Source organism: Cavia porcellus, unplaced genomic scaffold, assembly GCF_034190915.1.
Source record: "Cavia porcellus strain 051 isolate PalLab524CR breed Dunkin Hartley unplaced genomic scaffold, mCavPor4.1 scaffold_21, whole genome shotgun sequence".
Classification (NCBI taxonomy): domain Eukaryota; kingdom Metazoa; phylum Chordata; class Mammalia; order Rodentia; family Caviidae; genus Cavia; species Cavia porcellus.
Genome location: NW_026947504.1, coordinates 57457797 through 57478614, shown reverse-complemented (window position 1 = coordinate 57478614; position 20818 = coordinate 57457797). Strand labels below are relative to the sequence as shown.

Here is a 20818-nt window from a genome sequence, read left to right as displayed (position 1 = left end):
CACTTGACAAGTACTTGACCACTGAGCTGTATCAGTATCCTTCTTTTTTGACACAAGTTCTCACTAAATTATCGACTTCTCCCTTGAGCTTTCCGTACTCCTGCCTTAGCCCCCAGAGGCTAGAATTGTGGGACTGTGCCACCACACCCTTCTGACACTGTCTCTTTTCAGTCTTTCTTTGGGTATTAGTTTTTTCACTTCCAACAAAAAAGAAAAGACCAAATGTGCCACTTATAATATCTTTTTGCTCTATATTTGAACATCTTTGACCAATCAAGAACAAGATGATATTTAAGCTGCTTTTAAAAGTTTAGAGAATTAGACTTAGCCAGCCTTACTTCACCTGAGATGTCCTTAATGCTACCTTTTGTCCTAAAATAGCAAATGGTTTATAAAACAGTAGAGAGTTACATGCTGGTAATTTATATTCTGTGGCAATTTTAGCATTGGCTAGATAAACACATACAGTTTTATCTATGAAGATTTTTCTAAATTCAAAATATAATAGAAGTATTAAAGTCAGATATTTATAATTTACAGCCTTGTTGCTATATTGTTTATTTATTTATTTTTATTTTTAAGATAGTAAAATACAACAAAGCAAGACAGGACAAAGCCAATCAAGACAATACAACAAAATTGGTACAGAACTTCAGAGCAGGGTACGGGGAAAATAATAATAGCTACAATAATATATCTTGTTATCTTCACAATAGTTGGCCATTTCCTTCAGGTATAGCAAAATCAAACCCAAAACAAAGCACAATAAAACTAATCAAAGCAGAATACTGAATAAAGCAAAACAAATAATCAGAACAAAGTCAAGCAGTCAAAACAGTTTTGGACTTCAAGGGGAGGGGTGCGCGCGCGCGTGTGTGTGTGTATGTGTGTGTGTGTGTCTGTGTGTGTGTGTGTGTGTCTGTGTGTGTGTGTCTGTGTGTGTCTGTGTGTTGATTTGCACCTGTAGACTTGCGCGCTTACCAGAAAGGCTGGATTGTTGCTTCTTTGGTTGATTCCCCCAAGTCCTAGCATGAGGATTCTTGGGAGATGCTGGCTTTTCTCTTGTTGCTTTTTATTGATGACAGTATTATAAATAAAATTATATCTATTCATTTTAATAGGACTCTGAAATATCTTTATCCAAAAGTATTAAATATTTAATTTTTATGTAGAGTAAGTAATCAATTTAAGATATTTTAATTATTAATGAGTAGACTGACATTCCCAGTAATTTCAATTTGGGAATTTTTCTTTATTATTTACAGCTTTAGAACTAAGTTCACAAAATTTAAGGCCTTAAAATTGCTTTCAGAGAAAATGTTTAAAAAACCTAAAATAGCAGTTAAAACAAAATGTTAAGGAGTTCTCTGATCTATTAAGGCCTTTACTTTGTTTATTTTAGATTCTCTTTAGTGGATTTGTGATGTTACAATCTAAATAATTAGTCACTGTCTATTTAGTTTATGAATGTTATTTGAACAAGATTAGTTATAGTATCCATTCAAAAATATAATCTTGATAAGTAAAACTGTCAACAAATACCTACAAATAAAGTATATAACCTTAAGTAAGGTCATCTATGTTTTGATAAAGATTTCATAAAGTGAACAAGCTGAGAATTTTTTATGTGTTAAAATAAAAAATACGTCTTAGGAGTATGATTTAAGCAATTTAAAAGATTAATGATTGTCATTATTTTTATGGCATTCATTCTAAACAGAAGAAACCATATATCTCACATATTTACTTCTTTTTCTACAATGTTATGTTTCTTTGACAGAAAAGGGTGCTCAAATATTTAACTTTTATAGCTGTAACTCTTCCTTGGATAGAAGTATACATCAATATTAAAATAGAATTATCTTATGAAATTGCGTCACCAGATTTTTAAAATTCATTTTCTTCAGATATGAAGATGCCAGCAGAGGTGCAAGCATTAACATGATCTGTGCTCTTGACTCTTTCTAATAGAGATATGCCCTGGAACAGTAGAGTTCCCAGTTCTCCCCTTGCAGCCCCAACTTTTTCTACTAGGATTTTCCTTGAAAGTACCCAATTCCATACTGAACCATTGTGTCCTACTCACAAGATCTGAACTTGAATCCATGCTTGTTTTTACTGATTTGTCTATAAAATGTACCCCATTTGTCTCTCCATCCTTCAAAGTTTGGTTCACTGTAACTTCTATGTGGAACCTTTCCTGATGCTATTCTGAGCATAACTGTTCCTTCCTCTGAGTCTCCAACATTTGTACAGTTGTAACAGAACACTGGTTTTAGAGATCAAATCCATGTTTACCAACTTTTGTGTTACCTTGAGTTCTAATTTCCTTATCTATCAAACTAAAATAATTTTTTAGAGAGTGTTTGTGAAGATTAATTGAAGGAATGTGTATAATGGACCAAAAATAGTGCTTTTAGGTACCAATTTAGGTGTTCTAGTATTTTTCTTACCATATACCTTACTTTCTTATCTGATTTGCATTATACAGACAGAGCACCCCTAATTCAAAAATCCAGAATTCAAAGTGCTCTAAAATCTGGAACTTTTTGAATTCTAACATGATGCTCATAAAATTTCAGATTTTGTAGCTCTTCAGATTTTGAATTTTTGAATTAGGGATATGCAGCTGGTAAAGCCTATGCAAACATTCCTAAATTCAAAAAAACTCCAAAATCCAAAACTCTTCTCAACTCGAGCATTTTGGTGAGGGATACTTAGTTCATAATAATTTCTAATATCTCTTTTCTGTCTGTTTTCCTTTTCCTAATCATTTCTCCCCAACAAAACAAGAAACTTTTTGAGGAAAAGGAACCTGCTTTATTCATTAGATACTAATTCATTCACATAATATGTAAATTTTTCCTGTTTGCCAGAGGCTATCTTAGGCACTGCTGATAGGTAGATAATGGTATTCAGATTGACCAAAAGGTACTTGCTTTCTTGTGAGTGGTGAAAGAACAATAACTATAATATAGTTATTGTTTGCAAACTGTGAAAGAGGCATGTGGGAGGGCCATAAGAGCCTAGAGACTCAGTCCTCTGCCTATGTGGCTGGAATGCAGTGGAAGGTATCTGGAGAAAGCAGCATTTAAACTGAGTCCTAAGGGATAAGTAGTTTCCTATTTAAAAAAATGGAGATAAGGGCATCACAGTCATGGAAAATAGGCTGTGAAAAAGCCAAAAAGTAAGATACCTCAGGTTGGCTTGGTGCGTTTGTGTGTAGATGCAAGAGGAAGACGTGGGTTTATAGGGCCTTCATAGGTCCTGTCAAGATTGTGGAGAACCTGAGTGCAGTGTGGAGCTAAAGGAATAAAGATTATTTTGGCCATCGGCTGTTGGTTGATTCAAGTCAGATGGAACTTGAATCGCTAAAACACTAAGAGATACTTCAAGAATCCAGATAAAATTATTGGGACAAAAGAAACATTGGTGATGAGAACAGGGAGGAGGGACATACTGAAACAGCACAAATAATTGGTTCTAGAATCCTTGATAACTATGGGGAGGGGGTTTGTTGAGTAATTCCCTTATAAATGAGGTGAGCAACCTGAAGCCTTTGCATGGTTAATGCAGAATAACAAGTACTACTAAGTGTTTGTTAAAATGAGTTGGTATGTGCTAATTTCATTGAGACCTTCCAAATAAAGCTCCCCTGTAGTCAGCTGTCCTTATTTAGAGCACTGGAATCTATTTCTGAGTTGAGCAAGGTCATTTGTCTACATACTTATTAGATCTGTGACTATATTATGTAAATGTTCCAACCATCTGAAGTAGTTAAAATCTTGCATTGTGGATGATTATTATTAAAACATTTGCTTTTCTTCTATCATATTTTCATAGTTGTTTCTTTGTGAAACCAAATGAAATACAAATTATAGCAAATTATGTCCAAAATTTTACTGTTTGCCCCTTTTCTGGAGTGGATGATGATGTACAAAGTCCAGCATAATCAACATTCAAGGCTTTCCTTGGGCTGATGAAAGCTGAATATGACAGCATAAAAATTTGAAGCTCACCACCTTGCAGCAGGCAGATACAAATGTTGGTAGAAAATTTAAAAAGACAAAATTCTTTAGAATTTCCATGGAAAACAGGATGATTGAGCCACCCCAAAATTCTTAGCTCTGATCACAGCAACGGAAAGCTGGGCCACTTCAGATGGCAGCTTGCTGCATGGAGGCTTCTTCTGCCTCACCCATCATGAATTGGAGAGAAGCTATTTTAGAAATGTTTATCTGCCCTTGGACAATAGTTCACTAAGAATGTGAGTTATGTCCTTGCCTCACAGTTTTCCGTGGGGATCTGTAAATGTATAATAACGTGTTTTTTGGTTTTTGGTTTTTTGCTATTTTCCAGTAGACAATCTTATCCATTTAAATTCTTTTGTTATTTTTGTTTCTTTAATAAACATTCGCAAGGTATGTGCAGGCACTATTCTAAACTGTTTTCATATTGCAAGTTATTACTGTTACTGCAAGTCTACAAGAGCCATACTCTTTCCATCTCTGTTTTGCAGATGAGGCCCCTGATGCTCAGAGAATTTAAGCAACTTGGGTGGGCTTTATTTGGCTTCATTTACACTGGGTTTAACCCTGTAGTCTACTACTGTATGTCGCTACTTGACTTTACTGTTTAGCTAAACAGTACATAAATGAGGATATTAAGTACCTCATTATAGTATTAGCCATGTATTAGGATTGTTGGTCAATCAATTCTTACTATTCCTCAGTCTATGTATAATAGCTTGATTTATTAAATTCTAGCGTTGTGTTCTTAATCCTTGTTTAGCTTGTCCTCAAATCTTTTGCTGCACATTTTGCATATTTTTTCCATTTTTAGTCAGTAGTAATGTCCTTATTAAATTACATCTTCTGTTTTCTTGGCCACTTTTCCAAATTACTAAATTTACATTGAGTCTCAATCAGACCCTTCTCTGAGGCACGTCATCAGCAAATGTAACGGTGCTGCTTCCTGTTCAGTCAGGAGATTAAAAAAAAAATCCAAAAACTTGAGTCAAATTACATGTTGTCCCTCCTCAGTGGACACTACTTCTGTGGTGTCCTGTCCTTTGTTTCAGTGCAGCTACCCAAATGCTGCATGATTCTGGCTCATAGTTTGGGGATTTCAGAGGCTGATGAGTCAGAGCGCAGGCGGAATCCTGACACTGGAGACACAGCGAGGGCCATGCTCTGGGCTGTTTTGGAAGAAAAGACTGGAAACAGTGAGGAGTCTACGGGATTGTCTTTCGTTATTGTTTTCTAAATCACAAGTCTAAGAATCTTGAAAGGCAGTGATATATTGCATGCTTTTCTATTTTGTTATACGCTTTGCCACTAGAGCACAATTTTGTTCAAGTGTTTTATGCTTTTGTAGAGAAAAACTTTAATAACCCAACAAAATGTAAATGTAAATATATATACATATATATTTACAATATAAATATATAATACAGACCCAAATTCATCACCCGTACTTAACAACTGTTACATTTTCCAAATTCGATTCTCTTTTTACAAAAATAAAGCACTCTACGTACCAACATTTAGTCACTCACTCTGATCTCAGCTCCACGTCTTCAAGTCAATGACTATTGTATATCTGGTTTATAAGTTCCAATCCTTTTCTTTGTACGCATATAACAAAGTTTATTAAGAAAATTATTACATAAATGAGGATATTAAGTACCTCATTATAGTGTTACAATGATTCCTATTATGAAATCAATGACATCCTAATAGAAGTAGAATTAAAAATTTTGTGCTGGAGCCAAGCATGGTGGCATACGTCTGTAATTCTAACACTCTGTGAGACAGGAGAATCGCATGTTCGAGCTCAGCCTGATCAGTTGAGTGACTTAGTAAGACGCTGTCTCAAAAAAAAAAGTGAAAATTGACAGGGGCTTTAGCTCATCTAAATACTCTGGATTCAATCTACAGTACTAAAAAAATGGCTTTTTTAATTAATAAAAAAATCAGTAAACTCAATATTAGAATTGTTTTCCGTCTCAGATCATCTGAACACACTTAACATCATGTTTTAGCAACCTAAACCTGCTTCTCTCGTGGGACCTTCCTAGCCGGCACCAGCTAGAGTCCTGCTGCTTTCCTGAGGTCAGCATGTAAAGTACAAAAGGAGCTTGAACAAGTACCCAATAACTCCCAAATGTTTACTTATTTAGACTTCGAATGTTTTTGTTGAGCTTCTGAGTATGATTCCTTATAAGTAAGGCAGATCTCGCTGTAGCCACATTCTTCAGATGGTGACGATGACAAAATGAACAGAAGGGAAGGCCTGAGGTGCTTCACTCCAGCAGATAGATTGTTAAGTTCATGGGATTGCTCAGCTCACATCTCAGTTAAGAAATTTCTGTTACCTGAGATGTAGCTTTAATGATTTGTACAAAGTGAATTAAGAGCATTGCTAAAAAAAAAAATAATCCTAGAAATTGTTTCTACATTTAACTTTGGTCATTCATTCAATCAACTAGTCAACAGATACCTTAGGTTAGGTTTTCTTGAAGCAGTGCCAGAAGGATAATATTTGAGTAAGTGATTTTAGAGAGCACGCTTTCAGGTGACACCTGCAGGGACCTTCCTGTAGGCAACTGAAGAAATCAGGATGACATTGGGCATAAGATGTAGCTATGGCTGAAATCCCACCTCAACATACTCACAGGGAGCTCTGTAGTGTGATGGTTTTACTTGGCATCCCACATGGAAGCAAGAAGGACAATGTTTTTCGCTCCTATGTTAGTAAGTGACTGGTTAAGGGCTGCCCCCTGGGATGGAAAGCAAAGGGGTACCTGATACCTGCTGGGCATTTTGGGGGCAAGTAGCTCCCACTGGTGGATGGTAATTCTCTGGAGGAAAGTTTAGCCGTGAGCTTCTCGGAATCAGCGTGGTAGTAGCTGTAGGACAGGTATATTTAATGGTAAAAAGATCTTAGTAAGAGCCCGCAGCATGTGTTACCACAACCCTGCACTGAGCTCCTGTAACATCCCTAGCTATTGTAGACTTTGAGAACACAGGGATGAACTGTGTAGACAAAGCTCGTTACTACCAGGAGGCTTTCTAAGTGATAAGAACACATACAGTAAAAAATTATTTAGCAAAGAGTCAAATAGAATACTAACTACTAAATGAAATAGAATACTAAATGTAAATGAAAATAATTTCCAAAATTTCAATATGATAGGGTGTAAATGGCAAGTAACTAATGAATAGAATTCAAACACTGATAAGTTTTGGCAGCAATGACTATTTGCAAAATCATGGCAGAATCTATGGCAAGATGTTCTGACATTTCAGCAAGCTTGTCTATTTAGAGACTCATCATGTGGATTGATAGGAAGGCTCTGTACTAGAATTATTAGCTAGGCCTTCACATCCCAGTCCCTGAAAGGCTGTGAGAACTTGGGCAGGTGACTGTTTAGAACAGGAGGTTGGCCAATCACTAAAGGACATTCATGGCTCCCGAAGTACCAGGTACAGCTCTCACAGTCCGGTATTCTCTATCAAGTCTACCTGGAAAGTTCCCACCTTTTTCTTGAAAATGCAAATCACAATCTTTTCCTGTGGAAAAATGTTTTAAACTTCTCATTCTCTTTCACAAAGTTTTCTTTCTTTGTGTCACCATTAACACATAGTGTTTTTTTAAATAGGGAGCAAAGAAAACTTTTTACATTTGAGAAATGAGAGTGAAAGCTGCATGTTCAGCTGCAAGGAGTGCAGTCAGCGTCCCACTTCTTCCCTTTGGAGCTACGGAGGTGTTTTTGTGAGCTTTTTTTCGGCTATTGAAATAAACTAGGTTTAGGGCTAGGCCTTTAAATCACACCGATAATAAAAATCTATCAATCACATTGTTCTCCCCAAAATAATCTTCTTTAATTTTTAATGAGAACATACAGTTTTTATTAACAAATAAATACTAGGAGTATTTTTAACATATTGTTTTTCAGTTTGAATTCATTGCTTGCATCTATTTTTGCATGTTTTAGAATGTGTCTCTTCCAAAAGAACTTTTATTGATGGTGCGTTTAAGGCCAGTGACCTAGAACGGGTTCTTCTAGTGTACCAATCACTGATTGTCAGAATTACACGTTCCGATCTCTGTCTTCCCTACTGGACAGTAAGCCTTCCTTAAGGGGAGGAATATGTCTTCAGCTGCCTGCCTCCAATGTGATGTCTGGAGTATGGCCAGCATATTCCATAAACATTTATGAGACAAAGGTATAAATTACGTCTTGCCTAGTTAGCAAGTCCTCTGCTGAAGAGGACAGATCATCCTCTAATGGCTTCACAATTTCCATGAAATGCAAGTCAGACTCTAGCATGAAATTTATTTTTTTAAATAATAACTTGATTGAATTAAAATTTGCATACCACATAATTGCAAACTTAAAGTATAAGATTCAGAATATTTTAGCACATTGACAAAATTCTACAGCTATGACCACAAATTTGTATAATTTTTGCTATCCCAAAACAAAACACTAATCACTAGCTGTCATCTGCTAGTCCCTATCTTAGGCAACAACTGAGCTACTATCTATCTGCATAAATTTTCATATTCTGAGAATTTTTTTCTAGCATGAAATTTAAGACCCTACGTGCTGTTAAATCTTAACTTTTAGTAAGATTGATTAGGTACCTAAAATGAATCCATTTCATTAACCGTTATTGAACATCTATTGTATGCTGCTTACTTTTTTAAGTGTGAGTGAATTGTGACTGAACAAAAGCACTCGTATAACCTTCATGTTTTTACCAGTTAATGGTCGGAGAAGAGAGAGAATGAGATAATTAAAATGTTTACTATGTCAGACAGTCATAGGTGTCTCGGGGAAAATAAAGCAGGGAAAGGAGAATCAGACCACGGTATGTAGCCTGCCTACTTTTTCTCTCCCAACAAAACTGTTGGGAGACTTTTCCACATTTAGCACTTGCCCTGTCTAGAGGCATCTTCTCCCCGTCCCTGATAGTTTAAAGTCTGCCCTCTTCAGTCAAACTTAATCACCTTATTTTCTGAGTCCCCCCTGAGCTCAGGCTTGATTATAGTTTTTTTTTTTATTATTTTGTTAGTGCATGTTTATGGTACATCATGAATACATCCTTCATGCGTAGTTGGCACACATATATGACACATTTTATTTCTTTTTAAATCGGTTTCCTTCCCTTCTCCATCTTTTAGTGTCCCATTTGCCAAAGATGTATCTACCTATTTGCTATTCTATTATAGTTCTTATCACTTCTGACATGAATTATAATTATAATTATTTTATATCTATCTCGCTGTCATGTGCACTTCCAGAGAGTAAGGTCTCTGAGTTACTGTTGATATACAGTGATGCCTCAGTTCACAAATTTAATTCTTCCCACTATTCTAGTTGCAAGTGAATTGGATGAAAACAGAATCAAATTCAGTGGTTAGGTTCACCGTTGAGCTTATGGGGAAATTTGATTCAATTCTTATTCAATTTGCTACCATAATTGTGAAATTAAGTTTGTGAACCAAGATGCCACTATATAATCCTTTATGCCTAATAATCTCCTTCATACATTAGAAGCACATAATTAATATTTATTTAATGTATTCACACATTTACTCATTCTTTGGCCAAACATTTATCACATTCCTACAAGGTCCAATGCATAGCTATAGGACTAGGTATATATGAAAAAAAGATGATAGATGCTATTCCTTGTGAGAACAATCATACAGACAGCTAAAAACTATCTTAAGAGTAGAGGACTGTGTAGGGCATTAGTTCAGTAATAAGGGTAGAGGTGAGAAGTGGGGAGTACTTCTAAGAAAAAAACAAAATTTGAGCTGAGCATTTAAAGACTGGCCATAACAACTGTCCAGAAGTGCTTGAGAAACTTCTAGTACTCAGTGTAGTCTTAGAAAATATGAACAAAGGAGATTAAATACATACATCTCTGCAAAAATACTGAATTTCTGCCGTATGCTGGTTACTTTAATAAAGCTGATTTATCAGTGAACATAGCCTTTCTGTTTTTAGTCTGGTTGCTAGGAAGAGAGAGGAAGGGAGCGAGGGATGGTGGGAGAGAAAGAGAAGGAGAGGCAGACGCAGAGGGAGAAGGGGGAGAGAGAGAGAGAGAGAGAGAGAGAGAGAGAGAGAGAGAGAGAATTAAAATATCTACCATTCCAGGTGTGGTGGTACATACCTGTAATCCCAATACTTGGGAGGCTGAGGCATAAGAATTAATGTGTGTTCAAGGCCAGACTGGACTAACAGACCCTGTCTCAAAAAACTTAGAGCAGACTAAGGTAGGAGGGTTCCCATGAGTTCAAATCCAGCTTGGGCTACTTAGTGAGTTCAAGACTGCCTTGAATGACGTAATGAGACCCTGTCTTACACACACACAAAAAATCTGTTTCAATTAATCTTGGGTAGGGGAATAAAGGAAGGAAGGAAGGAAACCAGATCTGGGTTAGCAGTCTTACATAGATTAGACAGGGAAGGAAGGCCTCATTAGAATTTTAGTTACTCTGGATAGTGCCCTTTGAAAGTTATTTTTTTTAACCTCTATAAAGTGCTTATTTGTTTCATCTATGTAATAAACACGTGTGTGTGTGTGTGTGTGTGTGTGTGTGTGTGTGTGTGGCTTTGAAGATGCTCTGACTTATCTTAAATAAATAGCAGTAATACTTAAACCAAACAAGAGTACGGTACAAGTGAACCACGTCCTCATCTTCATCCTGAAAGACTCAAAGAGATTGCCCAGAAGATGAGAGTTTTCAGTCTCAAGATGATCCAAGCTGTATGATCTTTAAAAATGCAGTTGTTGACATGCTTACCAGCAGAAGTCAGGAAATGCTGCACATAGCATCTTTTCAGCACCATTCTGGAAGCTGTCCACAGTGATTACCCTGACACAGTTCATAAAGCAATGAAAAAGGCCTCCATTTATAGCCACTCATTTATTAAATTTGGGGTTCAAGGAATAATGTGATAGGTACCAGGACAGAAACGGTATCCGGATGCTGAGCTTGCTGTGCAGTGTCAGCTGTCCTCATTCAGCCTGTTTCCAGAAGACCCTGGCGCAGGACCACAGCTCTTACTGCTGTTTTCCTATTGATGGCTTAAACATTTTGCGTTGAAGCAAACTAGGTATATGAATAGACTTGAAAAGCTAAAACAGATTGTAAGGTGTTACAGAAGATGGCAAAGAAATGTGCTTAGGTGACCATTTTGATCCACAGCCCCCTAAATCCTCTGTACTTTCTCCTCAGCCATGAAAATAACCCTGAGAGATAGACTTAGGTTGATGTAGACTAATTTTTCTGCTAAAAAGGATGCATTTTATTTTTCTTATGATCCAATAGTGTCCATTTTAAGAAAATTTGACATAAAAACTTAATAAATCGTAAATTGTAAAAACTTAAGCACAAAATTCCTTTAAGAGTTTTCTAAACACGACATTTATTTGCTTTCTATTTTCTGTTTAACCTAGGTGGCCAAAGACTATAAATTTAAAATCATAAGATTGAGAATTTTTCAAGCTGATAAACAACTACAAATGAGGGTAAAATAATTTATGGATTAGAGTATATCAAATAATACTATGTTCTATAAAAACAACTCATACAGTAATTTTTAAGCATTATGTGTTATAAAAATATGTCTTTTGGAATACTGACTAAAAAAACACGCCCAGGCAGATCTAGGAAGAACGTACCTCATCTGGTAAATTTAAGCAGCTGCTGGCTACTTACCATTGTTTGGTTCTTGGTGATCAAAGTCTTTTTTAACTTTAATTTCTTTAAATTGCTGTGGTAAAATATCTTTTGATATTTAGACTTACGTAAGATCCAATTCATACTGTACCTAAGGTGGTACATTTTTAGTACAGTGAGGCAAGTTCCTTTAAATATTATATGAATTTAAGCTCGCCAAAGTAAGGAGTTTCTACCTGTTTTGTTCACAAATACTCTTCCAGTATCTAAACCAACATCTACTGCCAGATGTTTAACAAATATTAGTTGAATGAAAGATTAGGCAATGTTGAAATATGAGCATGTACTTGTTTACTGATTTTTACTGTTTATCACATTTATGTTGCTACCCAATTGGTAAAGTCTTTTAAAAATAAAAACTTTTATATACTAATTTTTATAAAATTTATCTAAGGGACAAAACATTTATCAGCCTCACCCCCCCCCATGCCTCTGTGTACATAGATTTGCATTTTTCCTTCATTCTCTTCTTGCATTTCTTTTTAAAAACTGATTAGAAATGCATTATTTTAATAAATGACCTGAATAATGTCTTCTGTTTTTGTCTGAAAAGATTAAATTAAGTTCCTACAAAAATTGAGGTCATTTTGAGTCCCTGTAATTTATAAATCTTGAAAGCTAGTTTTTAAAGTGTCAGGAAGGCAGGAAAGCAGCAGGGAGCAAACAAACAAGGGACAAGGCGCCCTCTTTCTCTTCCTGATATCCTCTCCAGGCTGCTCACCTTAGGTAGGTTAGCGCTCGCACCCAGAGTGGGGCAGCCTTACCCCTAACGCAAATCAGTCCCGGGAATCAGTCCCATCATCACATACCCTCAGTTCAGCGACCAAAGCCCCGACTATGACACATGAGACTTTGGGGAAACATCTAGATAACACTTAAAATAAAAGCAAAGATCCAATTTTCTATATGCCAGTTTACTAGATTTGCTTTTAGTTTTAAAGACTGTACAACTCTGTTCAGAGTTTGTGAGAAGACTTTATAGTCAAGCCCTTGTTGGAAGAATGTCTTTCCTCTTTCTTTTGTCCGTCCTTCCTTCCTTCTGTCCTTCCTTCTGTCCTTCCTTCCTTCCTGTATGTCTGTACTGGGGAATTGAACTTAGAACCTTCACACTGAACTATATCCCCAGCTCTTCTTAAAAATTTTGATACAGTCTCACTAAGTTGCCCAGGTTGAGCCTCCCAGAGTGCTGGGATTACAGTTGTGTGCCACCAGGCCCAGCTAAGAATTTCTTTCTAAATAGTGTAAATATTGTAGGACTAAGCAGAAGGTAAGCAGAATTTGAAAAGTAAATATGTTTTGAAATGTTCAGCTATCATTAGGTAACTGTTTTGCTATCCTGTTGTCTGCCAGCTGTTCCCAGCAAGAACCTTTCTCTGAACTGCAAAGTGTTACATCTCTGAAGATTCCTTCACAGTTACCCCTTAATATCTTCCTTCCATTTTTGGTTTACTAGGATTTTCTGCATCGGTGCTGAGTGATTGATTTCAAAATAAACTATGTGTCCTCCCAAACAGCTGTCTTAAGAATTGAAATCTTTTTAATTACTTTGACAGAAATAACATTTTGCTTATCTTTCTCTAAAGTACTCAAAACATTCAAACTGTTGTTCATACTAATACTTATTCTCCTTCTCTTCCTTTCTTTTTATGCTCCCAACTTTTTGTCAATTATATTTATTCTGTAGTAATTCCCTCTGTAGAAATGCATAATTTTGAACTTTAAAAAATTAAAAGATTGACCAAACTAGAAGTATTTAGTTTAATTGAGTTTTTCTTAGTATTAGACGGCAACATGCTTATCACAGGACTATATTTATTTGAAGGTCAGAAAAGATGTTTTTCCAAATATGGCAGAATTAACTTATCTTTTGTAAGAGGCGGTAGGAGGCCGTGTGCTATAATGCTGTTCATCAGAGAGCCTAAATGTTTGTAAGCAGTTAATTCTTAATCTTACTTGCATCACCTATGTCTAAGTGCCACTTTTTTATTAATAATTACTAGTACTTTTTACCTTTATTTTACCTCTAGTTTGAATAGGAGCATTAAAATCAGCATAAAGAGGTTTATTAAGTAAAATTTTAAAAGTATTTAAAATTTAGGGTTGATTAAATATACTTTGATAGAAATAGAGTGGGCCCTCTAGTCTGGATCTGTGAAAATTTATGTTTTTGATGATGTTATATGGTCTTGAAAAATAGTTTTCAACAGCATTTACTTCTTAATCATTGATATTTTGCATACATCTTATTGGTAAAGATTATGACTTAGCTCTATTTTAAAGTCGCTCCTCTGTTTCAAATATTGAGCCATCTGTGCAGTGCCTACTTTGAACCATCTTCTGTCTCCTTTCTCATATTTGGCTCATATTACCAAATGGAGTATTCCTATAGGCATTTTTACTTTAGTGAGCTTTAAAGTTAAAGGAAATTTTTATTAGCTCTTCGAAATTCTTGTGCATCTTCTTTGTCCTTCATTTTTAGGTTTAGCTATTACTGTTTTTCACAAAGAAGACTCATCATAAATCTATTAAAATGCAAATCATTAAAATAGCATTCTCAAAATAAACATCACTATTTTGAGATCTTTCATTTCTCAATAAATTAGAAGATATTAGCTTCATGTCCCTTTACAGGCAGCGTTCCAGAACAGCTTGTGCTTGTAACTCTAAGGCTAATTTTATTTCTTATTTTAACAAAAACCTGGTCTTGCTTGATACAATTTAATTACTTCAGTTGCATGTGGAATCATATTAGTTACTATTGATACATTAATAACTTCAACTTCAGAAAAGCATTAAAATCACAGTTAAAATATGAATGTGTTCAGCATAATATTTTTGTGCTATTTATTGGCACGGGCTTTCATTTGTAGTTTGTAAGCAGTGAGAAGTGTGAACAACTGGTGATAACATAAATGTCAGCAGTTAACTGAACATACTAATTAATTCATCAAGCATTACTGGTAAATAGAAAACCATCCTTTAATAAGCAGGCTAAAAACTATGTGGCAAAGGTGTATTTTATCTTTTCCATAGCATTGTTAAAGACTATTGATTCTATTCTACTTTATATTTCAAAATTGTTTTTGAGGGCACAATTCAAAAGAGAATGGAAATTTTGTAAAATATTCTTTTAGGGTCAGTGCTTCTTGTTTAAATAGTTAATACCTTTGACTCACGATGCTCATCAATTTGGAGAAATTATTCAAATATTTCCTGTAGAAGAATCATTATATTGTCCTTGAGAATCCATTCATTGCTGTTTATAGTAATGTAGTAAGCATTTCATCTCTTACTAAGTTGAAGTTTATAATAGAGGATGCCTTAGACATCAAGCTTTTTACTTACTGTCTTAAGTACTATGCAGAGGTAATACATTGTTTCCCACCCCTATATAATCAGGATAACTGGCTGAAACCAATTTTTTTTGTTTTTGTTTTTGGTACCGGAGATTGAGCTCACGACTTCGCTTTTGCCAAGCAGATACTTTTGCCACTGAGCTAAACCCCTAGCCCTAAGTCAACCAATTTTTAAGCTCAATGTCATTTTGCATATTTTACTAACCTTTGCTTTTCCTTTGATGCACTAGATGAAAGGATCACTAAGAACAGAACAAATCACTTTATCCTATAAATTCCTCTCTGTCACAGACCAGTCCATTGAAAGCTATTTATGTTTATTCTCATTTTAGTTTTTTTTGGAAATCATCTGATTTATGCTGTACCTGTCAAACATATTGTTTTTATTTCTAGCACAAACATCTTTTGAGAAGTCTAATGTAACAATTTGTATGCCATCAGAATTCACGTGTTTTAGAAAAGGCCCATTTTCTTTTTGAAAATGAGAATTTGGCTTGAATTTACTCTTAATCTGTTATGAACTGTTACACAGTAATTATAATACAATATTAACTGAATTTCCTTCTACTGACAATGATGCAAGAATTCCTTTTTCCTTTTTGGTGGTAGAAGGTGTCATGTTGATGCCCATTAAATATGTGTGAGCTGAGGTGAGAAATTCATTATGCTGCTGTAAAAATCAGTGTGAACACATCTTTTCCTTATCCAAAATCTTCTCTATTGTTAGAATATTAACTGGGAATTTAAGTGAGTTAAACTCTGTTCTTGATTTGGTTCAACACTTTAAAAATTAATTTGTCGGCAAGAAATAGTATAAAATATGTCTGAGAATAAATTTATAAGGCTCATGAACACAGAAAATCGATATATGACTGTGTATCATAACATTGCACATGAAACTTTTTCTTCATTTCAAAAGTTGACAAGCACCAATAAATGGCCACAATATAGTTCTGCTTTCCTTACCATTTCCAAGGTAGACATGTTTTGATTTTTTTTTTTTTTTTTTTTTTTTTTGGTCTTTTTCCTTTTTATCAGTACCGGGGATCGAACTCACGACTGCCTGCTTGCAAGGCAGGTGCTTATGCCGCTGAGCTAAATCTCCAGCCCCACGTTTTGATTTTTAATGAAGATAAAATAATAATTCTTTGAAATGGATCCTTTGTAAAGTGTGGGAACAGTCAGTCACTGGGACAGTGCTAACCCATCTGAGGGCCAGGTTCACAGGAATGAGAGCTTGGAAGAGGAGGCAGGACTGGCAATGAGCCAGGCCTCAAAGAATTTAACAATTTGGTCAAATTAGAAGGAGAATTCTTTTAAGCTAGGTATAAATAAGGCAGATAGTCTAGCAAATATAAATGTTAATGATTATTTTGTCATCCTGCCTGCTCAGATGCTGGTAAATGAAAACTCTGATATAGAAATTATACACTACAATAGTAAGTTTATATTCAGCTTAACTGAGATGCACAGTGGATGTAAACCAACTCTCAGATTTTTGGCTAGTCAACATGTACCTTCTTCACAACTGTCATTCCTAATACCTACTTATAAATGAGTTAGGACCATTCCTCATGGCTAGGAGAATCAGCCTTAATACAACCCACCGTTTACTATATTTCAGATTTTCCAGTTTAAAAAAAATGAGTATCATAAACCAGTAAGTTTGAATGCCCATGTTCAGTATCATTCACTGTTACCTCAGTGTTGATTTTGTTTACCTTTCATAATTTTTTATTCCAGTTTTTTTAAGAAATATTTATTGAATTCCTTCTGAATTAAAACATCCACAGATGTTGGAGGCAGAATGAGGAGCAATGTAAGAATGTTCTGCACTCTTAGGTCTGACAGTCTGTGTAGGAAGATAGATATTAAAAATAAGTAGCTGTGATCTTCTATACTATGTTAGCACTAAAGTAGGAGAGATCAGGGCTCAAAGGGTACTTATGCAGAAGCACTTAACTTGTTCTACAAAGGTTAAAAGGGGATTTCTAGAAAGTGCCGTCCATGCTAAAAACTTATCGATCAAGTAGAAGTCAGACAGGCAAAGAAACTTCAGTCACAACATGAGCAGTTAGAACAACAAATGGCTGAAGATGGTATATAATTACACTTCCGCCATTTGCCAGATACTGCATTCTTAACTAAGTATTCCAACAGTGACTTCCTGGGTAGATTTTACAGTTTACCCAAGATTGTATGACTAATACATGGCCAGAACCAGAATTTGGGTGATGAATAATATGATTCCAGGGTATTATTCCTACTACCCCTTGAAGCAATAGACTTATTTTAGTTGAACTCATTTGTTAAGACAAAAAATAATATTTGACTGGTATCTCAGGTTTGCTTTGTTTTAAGTTGTGATGTTTATTATTTTTTAAAAATGAAGACACTATTTACAGTTTAACAAATTGTAGTAAAATTTAGTATTTGGGTGTAATTTTCTCCACTATCAAGTATATTATATAGCACAAAGGTCTGAAGCTCATGTTTAAGTAGTATCTTATTTGGACACTCAGAACATGGGACAGAGGACAAGTTCGCATGAATAAATATTAGGGTAGGCAAAAAAGACAGTGTTAAACTCTTACAAAGAAAAGTATTACTCACATTTGTAAAGCAGTTGCAGGTCTCTGGTTGACATAAACAAGCTGGCCATATGATTTTTCATTTTAAAGATATAGCAGGTAGAGGGTGAAGATATAATGATCTATATTGAGGCAAAGCCAGAAGATGCTTAGCGCAATACCCATTGAATAAAGTAGATGAAACACTACTATGTTTTTACAAACATCTCTTCCATCAGATGGCACTCAAAAGCAGCCTTCACTGAATTTTTTATCATACCTATAAATATACTCACAAAAGAGGACTTGAAGAATTGCTTCCGAAAGTGACAACAACAATGAAATAAGTGTTTTTGAAGTGAGAATGGGTATTTTGAGGGGAATAAATGGTAACGTCACTTACTGTAGTAAAAATTTTAAAATATTTTGGTATTCACCATAATAAATCATCAAAATGTCAGGTGGAATTTTGTTATCTTTATTACGTATCAAAATCATGAACAAAAAAAGAATTTTTGTGTTGCATTTTTTGCCCCGTTATTTCCTTACTAACTGTAAACATGTTTGTCTGACTTTAGGGACACCACTGTACAAACACTGACTCTTCAGCCATCAGTTAAAGATGGACTCATTGTGTACGAAGACTCGCCTTTGGTTAGTAATCAATTATATGGATATTTTGAAGTATTTTTGGATGATAGCTATATTTAGCCTTGCCTTCGAGTGGCTGGAGAGAATTCTTGACCTAATGCCTTTCAATCTCACTAGAATGTCCTCATCCCTGTGTGTTTTAGGGGAAGATATTTAAATGCAAATTGTTGGGAAAATAACATGTTTTCTTATTCTTTTGTCTCTTCAGAGAGACTTAGGAATGGCAAGAATCCTGTATTAATATCTACTACAGCTTTTGTTTTCAAATGTGTAGTTTTAGCAAATAAGGTGATATTTCTAGAAATATGTCTTAAAATGGTTTTAAATAATAGCTTTAACATTTAGAAAGCTGGAAGGTCCAGTCTTCAGCTTCCTACTTGAGACCCAAAGATATCTCAGTGTGCCACAAATGTGTAGGCAACTCCCACAAAGCAGCGATACAAGTGAGACATCACAGAACCTCTGTGGTGCAGACCCCAAGGACTGGAGCCTTTGAGATCTCCTGTCTGAATTCCTCAGGTTGGGTCAGACTTTACCTGAACAGAGATGAGGCTGGAAGAAGAAACTACATGCTTTCTTTTCCTAAAATTCAGTTTATTATTGCCATAATTTTAAAACACTTCCTTACCAGGTCATTTAGAATATGTTATAAAATATTTGTGGTAAGAAGAATCATCCATTTATTGACCTACATCTCCCTGAAATTACTCATCAAAATTATGCAATAAGGTCTACGGCCATACCACCCTGAACGCGCCTGATCGCGACTGATCTCAGAAGCTAAGCAGGGTCGGGCTTGGTTAGTACTTGGATGGCAAACCGCCTGGAAATACCGGGTGCTGTAGGCTTTAAAAAAAAATAAAATAAAATTATGCAATAAGAAAATTTGATGATACAGTTTACTATAAAACATTTTTATTATTATAAAAAGATAGTATCATGATTCATATAGTCACCCAAGATCTAGGACTCTTATTTTTCTTTTCCTCCTTAAAATTCAGGCAGTTGCCAAAACTATAAATTTCACATCTTCAGAACTCTTCAGATTAATGTAATATTTTTTTTAAATTTCTATTTGTTTCAGGCTCATACCCAATCAGGTACACAAGCCCTTTTCAAACAAATTATTATAGTAATCCCCTTTTAAACTGTTGTGCAGTTTGTTACCAGCTTAAATATACTAAAGTGTATCTTTATATGCTATTTCTGCCATTTGTGACTGAACTCACAGATACTGAAGTAGGTCTCATTATTCAGTGAGATAAATTCATGTTTGTTGGTCTGGGAACTCAGTACTTAGTAGCTGAACCCAGCGTGAGCCACCATTGTCTTTTCTTACAGTTAGCCTTCATATCAGCCAACATAAACTTACTCGTATTCACTTCGTATTAACTATTCTTCCAGAGTTTGATCACTAGTTCCCTTCATCTTGGGTACTCACTTGTTTAGCACTATCCATTCTGATCTATTGAAATAATGTTATACTTTTTTTGGCAGTGTGGGGATTAAACCCAGGGCCCTTGCACAGAGGTACATTCCCAGCCCTTTTTTATTTTTGATTTGGAACATTACACTTGTTATGGTTCTTTTAAGAGCAATGCTTGTGAGGTCTCAATTCTTAGCCTCCATGAAACTTTAATCTCTTTAGTATACTTGTTTTATATCCCCCATTCTATGATTTGAAATATTGTTGAGTACTACCACCATAGGAACGATTCTAATACTGAAGGAAAATGAAACAATTAGCCACAATTGAAAACCAGGTATTATAAATTTAAAGCAGTGATAGTTTTAATGATGGTTACTTGCATTATTTGTTTGTGTACGTGTTTGTTTATGGTACATCTTCTGTCTTCAAAGGTTAAAGCAGTAAGGTTGGGTCATGTTCTGGTAGTAGATGAGGCAGATAAAGCCCCAACAAATGTCACCTGTATTTTGAAAACTCTAGTGGAAAATGGAGAAATGATTCTAGCAGATGGAAGACGCATTGTTGCAAGTGAGTATGGAAAAGTAACTTTTGCCTTTAAGTACACATTTTTATATTTTTGGTATCAAGTCACAATTTTGTTAACTTCCTATTTATAAACATTAAGGACAAATTTAATATAAATTAAATTGTACTGAGAATCATTTTCAAAAATTGATATTTAAACCTAGTTTTGTCGTGTGTGTGTGATTAAACCCAGAACCAGGACTTCACTCATGCTGAGTGTTTGCTCCCACACTCCGCTCCATCCTACATCCCAGCCCCTAGCTTTTCTTTTTATAGTTAGACAACATGTTTGAAATTTTCAGTAGTGGTAGTATTAGGACAAATCAGCTTCATATTTTTCTCTCTGAGAATATCAGACTATAATGTTTATACTCATTCTTAATTATTTGTGGGTGATTTATTTTGCTTAATTATCTGTAATTCTTTAAGTTTCTGGCATAATTCATTGCTGATAGTATTAATTCTTATTAGCTCAGTATAATTTA

The 20818-nt window shown here is 35.2% G+C and overlaps 1 protein-coding gene and 1 pseudogene across 1 annotated transcript in view; both read left to right on the top strand.

Annotated features, from left to right (window-relative positions):
* Vwa8 (von Willebrand factor A domain containing 8) overlaps positions 1 to 20818 on the top strand; it is a 360850-nt gene that overhangs the window by 178312 nt on the left and 161720 nt on the right. Inside the window, exons 22-23 of the mRNA XM_003477459.5 lie at positions 18268 to 18343; positions 20201 to 20336. Of these exons, the coding sequence (XP_003477507.2) occupies positions 18268 to 18343; positions 20201 to 20336 (212 nt within the window). The remainder of the gene's footprint in view (positions 1 to 18267; positions 18344 to 20200; positions 20337 to 20818) is intronic.
* On the top strand, positions 19070 to 19188 carry LOC111753786 (5S ribosomal RNA; annotated as a pseudogene).